General features: G+C 42.2%; 1 protein-coding gene across 4 annotated transcripts in view; it reads right to left on the bottom strand.

Annotated features, from left to right (window-relative positions):
* Positions 1-4,174: 4,174 nt before the first annotated feature.
* LOC137438851 (receptor-type tyrosine-protein phosphatase kappa) overlaps positions 4,175-5,958 on the bottom strand; it is a 493,330-nt gene continuing 491,546 nt past the window's right edge. For all 4 annotated transcript variants that reach the window (XM_078767331.1, XM_078767333.1, XM_078767332.1 and 1 more), the window contains one exon: positions 4,175-4,468. In XM_078767331.1, coding sequence (XP_078623457.1) covers positions 4,415-4,468 — 54 coding nt within the window. In that variant the 3' untranslated portion in view covers positions 4,175-4,414. The remainder of the gene's footprint in view (positions 4,469-5,958) is intronic.

Raw genomic sequence — 5,958 nt, 5'->3', positions numbered from 1 at the left:
TTAACGGCCACCATTATCCCACCTTTCTTTTGGGGTCAGCTGGAGGAAGCTTGGCCAGAGTCTTCACAAACTGGCTGGCCTGGCCTGACGTTCGACTAGTTAAGGCAGGAATTTGGAATTTAGCCATGGTGCCAGCAATAGCTCACCTACTCTTTGTGAAGGACACCATGGGATCTTTAACATCCACCAACAAATTCTGGCAGGCGGACCTCTCAGTTTAATGGCACACACATTGGTGAAACACAGGGATGACGGTTTTTAGCTGTGTCGGTATTCAAACCCATGCTAGACAACATAGAGGCGAGTGTGCGTACCTCCAGGCCATCCTATTGATGCCACTACAGTAGTGTACAAACATAAACTAATGATGTAAGCAATTCATTTCCAAAAATTGTCAACAAGTAACATTTGAATTGACTTGTTTAGTGTTCTGATTGGGGATAATGACCCGTCGATCACACTTTAAAATCCTAGCTCTTGGAATTTGTATATTTTTACTGATGGGTCCTTGTGCACAAACTCCTCGAAACTTACCGTTGGAAAATAATAAATGTTATGACCTTCCACCTGTGCATGGCTCAGAACACAGTCACAGACTTATTAAATGTAAAAGTCCACAGTGTGCTTTTATTAAAGATTTCTTTATGGAGATAGAGAGTGGAATAAACAAAAAACAATTACAGTTGCACCGGAAAGTTCACAATCAGATGAGAAGAGTTGATGGAAATTTTTCGATTAGTAAAGTGTTTGGATGAACCAACGATACATCAATCACAATTATTATGAGTTTGAAGGATATAGTCTAGCACCCAGTTTTATATGTAGTAGCTCTGTTGCACTCCCTTCCCCGCTCCTGCGAGTAGAAAATATCCATTGCTATCATGGTTAAGGCAATGTCTTGGAACAATAAAAAGTCCATGTTGTGGTAAGTTATTGGTGGTCAATTTTGAGATACACTCGGTTAAAAACAACATATTTATGCTTTTCTAATGTTCCGTGCATGTGGAACAAACTTTCACATCCTCTTCAATCCCATTCTTCCCTCCAAATTTTCAAGACAGCTGTTCTCCCCCATCAAAAACAATGATATTTTTCTACCCTTGTTAACTCCTCTTTCCTCTCCATTTCACTTATTTGTTCAAATCTCCCTCTATTTTATCCTTCAACCCTGCTGTTGCTGTTTACCCCCCTCTTTTCTCTCTTTTTCTCTTTCTCTTTCTCTCTCCTTTTGGTATGTTGTGTCCTGATCCAGTGTTCTAGCTCTTCCACGAGCCTCGACTTTGTAAACAAAGAAAAAAAATAATCAGATGACGGCAGTCGTCACCGATCATACTGCATGGCTGTTCAGATTCCCATCTTCGCATGGGGAGATGTAAGAACCTTTGGGCCAGTTTGTTGATGACGTTATCAAATGCATCAAGAGTGGATTCAGTGGTGACTGCGTGCAAGTGATATTGGATAGATACTGTTACGTTTGTGGGGGGGTAGGAAATGAAATACCTTAGAAAAGTCAGAATCGTATAAATTAGTATGCTCCGAGTGTCGCCAAGAAGAAGAAGCCACCTTGATGTATCTAAGTAGGGTCGAATGTCTGGTTAAGTGTTTAGGTGTGTCCACACGGAGGAGTGGAGTTGTGCTATCTAGGTAGGGTATGTAAGGTTAAATTCCCCTGTATGTGCTTGCCTCCCTGTGATTTTCCCTAATGTTCTTATAAAACTCAACCTGCAAGGCAATAGACTCATTCGCTCACCACGCCGCCAGGTCCGACAGATCCAGCGCATTTGCCAATCGGCAAGTAAACCCCGACGTCATCTGAAAATTCCCGAACAGAACAGAGATTAGACTACGCCCCCCCCCCCCCCCCGACGACTCGTAACGAGGACGCCATGCCCCGGCCTTCGTAATTGGTGGAGGCGCGATGGAATGATTGAGTAGCGCTCAGTGATTGGACAGAATGTGACGGCAGCGGTCGAACATTCGAGAGCTGAAGGGAAAAAAAGACGCCGTCTCGCCATCTTTGTCTCTCTCTCTTCTGGTCCTGGCTGTGTGGCGGATGGTTGATTCTATCGAGCGTGCTCGTGCAGAGAACCTTTGGAGCATTTTGGGGTTTTTGCAAAGTTGGAGGTGGGGGGTGTTGTTGGACTGTGGTGTCTTTCGGGGGAGCTGGGTCCACATTGTGTTTGGCGGTGGAAGCGAGGAAGAGCTGGTTGAGTGCCTGGTCGTTTTCTGAAGCGCAGGTTCGGCACCATTATCGGGGAGCATCCTGCACAAACGGCTACACCAGCAGCAATGACCAACACGCCATCGACGCACTTTGGGGCCAGAGCTGAGGGTCAGCCCTCCAGAAAGACAAGTTATTTTTATTGATCTTTCCCCCTTGTTTGTATATGAGTCTGATGGAGATGAGTCTGATGGAATTAGGAAATAGTTTTTACCTGACATTCATTCATTTTAATTGCTTGCATTATGTTCATTAAATCACTATTTGTTGACTTTCAATTTCTTGTCTTATTTCGTTAATTTTGTTCTGTGGGTTCATCTTAACCCCATGTGTTCCCGATTAGATAAAAGATGAGAATGAGAAGGTAATAGTCATCATGGATCATCATGGAAAGGCTTTACATATCAGTTACATATTGTCATTGAACTTGGTATGTAATTATTGTTACCTTTTCAATGAAAAAAGCAACTAACGCTGCCTACAAATAACTAGAAACAAGTGTTGAGAGTTGTGACGTCAACACTTCAACTCATAATGCCGACAAAGTCTTGCCTGATTTCCTTGTTTGAGGCCTACACTGTATAAATCAGAATTCCTGAATAAACCATTATACCGTATAACATTTCTGTTTCGAAAAATGTGGTTCTTTTGTGAAAATAGTTGTTGAACAATCTGTACTGTATTTTATTATCTCCGCCACTGAAGGTGGACAGAGGTTATGTTTTTACCTCTGTCAGTCTGCTTGTTTGTCTGTGAGCAGTATATCTCAAACAGTTATGGACAGATTCAGACAAAATTTGGTGGACAGATTGGGTGTGTGACAATGAAAAATTGATTCGATTTTGGTGAAGATGTGGATCCCGATCCTTCATCATTGAGAGATAGGGCCAAAAACGAGATATATATATGTATATGTAATAGCACGATATTGAAAAAGGTTATAGACGGGCTCAGACGAAACTTGATGGACGAGTTGGTTTGGCGACAAGAACAAGCCGATTAGATTTTGGTTCATGTCCAAATCCAGATCCGGCCTATCAGTGGGATACAAAGTAAACTGTTCAGCCTAGCGGAGGTATGGGCTCTACTGAGTGCCGTCCTAGTTTTGTTTGATATAGTCTTTACTACTTTCAGTCATGTAATGTTCTTAAGTGGCCATTACAGTAGATTCAACATCATATGTGCATGTTATAATAGCTTTTTGAGAGTTTATGGCAGGGTAGCTTGGTTTGTACATAAATAGAGCAAATATAACCACTCCAAAACTTCCACAACATGGTTTTCCTTGGTTCTCAGATGTATTTCAAACAATTCTAAGCATCAGATATTTTCTCTTAAGGAGGTTGAAACAAAATAGAAATTCGGTGCATTCTGGAAATTGGCTGCGACACTAATAATCTAAGGATGACAAAATGTTTGGAATGTTTATGGTAATGTTAAGATAAGCCAACATGTGATGAAACCAATTTGGAATTTTTCTTCAAACAGCCAATAAATCTCATTTCTTGCTTTTGGAATCCTATTACCAAATATAAATGGACACCATCAGTTTGAGGCCCTGTCTCTTCCTGATGTTTGGGCCTTCTGTTATCACATTCCACAGAAAGTTGGATTCATACTTTTGTTTTACATTTTCAAAGTCAAGGCCTTCATTGCAAAACACGACCCTTGACCGTCCAACTCTCAACCCCGCTTCCACACTTTCCTTGGTGGGATGTGATTGTCATCTCCAAACGATGGTGAAGCCACAACAAAATAAATAAGTAAACTGACTGTACACTATGTACACACATACCGTCTTTGGTTTGTGGTAGTGAATGAGATGAAGATCCCACACTCGTGGTTTACCAGTGGATGAGAACGAGTCAGTAGTTTATCTCACTCTGAGTACTTTCGAAAACAGCAAGTTAGGAAAATAACTTGCACTTGTATTTAACATTAAGCATTTTTATAAAAAAAAACATTATGTACAACCATCCCTCCCACCCCATACTCCTCAAAATCCACTTGTCAAACTTGTCCGTCTACAAAGCATGTGTAGAAATCGTTTATAAAAATACACAAATCTTCAACGGTTCATGCGCGGAGGACACAACAGCACAACATGGCAGACCTGACCGCCAAAGCATGACGAGAGAAACCAACAATCGGTCGCCGAGCGAATGTCCTTCGGGACGAAACGGTTAGTCTCCCTCAAGCCGAGTCGACGTACTCCAGGGCAATGTCGTAGCAGAATTGATACTGCGACTGTCGGGATGGTACGAGGACACACGAGGAAACGGGCATGAGAAAATAACATTTGGAAAAATAAAAATGCCGACGGCTCATAAATTATATTCCAATATAGATAGGGTGGGCCATTGATCTATTCCTGGTTTTGAATCCCTGTAATTCTGTTGCTGAAAATCAAAATCGATCAAAATATTTCAAGGATATAGGTACATATTTCAAGTTTTTGGGGTAAAACTTTTATTGAATGCAGAAGTGTACGTATTAAGTTATGAACTTCGACATGATTTCCATCATTTTCAAGCAGTGTGCATCCTTCAGAGAAAAGGGGTTTTCTATCGTATTCCGACCGTAATTTCTCCAAAAGCTGCTTGAATCGGCTCTTTCGGGTCTTGAATGTTCGCTGATTAAGTTGCATAAAACCTTGCCCTCAAAGCTCCACAAGAGGAAATTGCACAGGGTGAGGTCTAGCGAACGGGGCGGGGGTGGAGGTGTGGGGGTGGGGGGGGGGGGGGCGGGACATATTTGGCGCCTCGTTTGGGTTCTCCAAAGTTCAATCAATAGGTCGAAGTCAAAGCATTTTTCCAGGTGAAGAGGAAAAGGATTCCGAGGAAAATCTTTCCATATTCTTTCCCATCTTGGTTGGTCTCTTGTTTACTGCTTCAGCCAAATTGATGTTTGAGATTATCTTCCATCCTTGGTTTACCTCTCTGTTTTTGCTCTTAGCTCCATCTCAACTATTCTATAAAGCATTGAATTACACTGTGCATTGTGTCCTGAACAGTGGTGTTTTCTCTTCCTGATGGTACTGAAGTATTCATCAGTTCCTCATCTCCTTCCCATTTCAGTGTTGGTTACGTTAGCCATCCAAACATGCCGAGCACCTACCTCATGGTCCAGGTTTCAAAACTTATTTTTATCCTCCTTATGCCCATTGTCAACAAGTTCCACACACCTCATACCCACCATAACCTGATCCATATTCTTGACTTTATTATCTTCTTTGTTCCAATAGAAGACTTCTTCGATTCCAAGATATTCTTGATCCATCTGCATTTTACAATTGCCTTCGTTATTCTCAACTCTGTCAAATGATGCCTGTCGTTAATCAGCATAATCCAAGATGTTCAGGTTCCGTTACCCATTTAATTCTCTCTTTTAGGTATTTCACACCATTCTTGGAGCCTGGTGTTGCCTTAGTGGTTGGGGTGCCGGCGTGTGATCCTAGGATCCTGGGTTTAAATCCCGGTCGATCGCTGAATTAATGCCAGGAGGGTTGACTCAGCCTGTCATCCTTCCGAGGTCGGCAAATTGAGTACCAGTTCACTGGTAATTCCCTGTGTGTTGCAAGAGGCGACCAACAGGGTTGGCGGCAGGAAGAACACCTGGCTGTAAAAACATTGCTGCAAAAGGGGACCAAGGTGACCAAAAAAGGCCAACTCCTGCTCTGCAGGGAAAAATGGCCCCCAAAGGTGGTTCTTCTTCAGTTTCTTGGATTCACTGATAAT

This window comes from Myxine glutinosa, chromosome 13 (genome assembly GCF_964187855.1).
Source record: "Myxine glutinosa chromosome 13, kmMyxGlut1.1, whole genome shotgun sequence".
Lineage (NCBI taxonomy): Eukaryota > Metazoa > Chordata > Myxini > Myxiniformes > Myxinidae > Myxine > Myxine glutinosa.
Note: the sequence above shows the minus strand (reverse complement) of the source record. Positions and strands in the feature narration are given on the sequence as shown.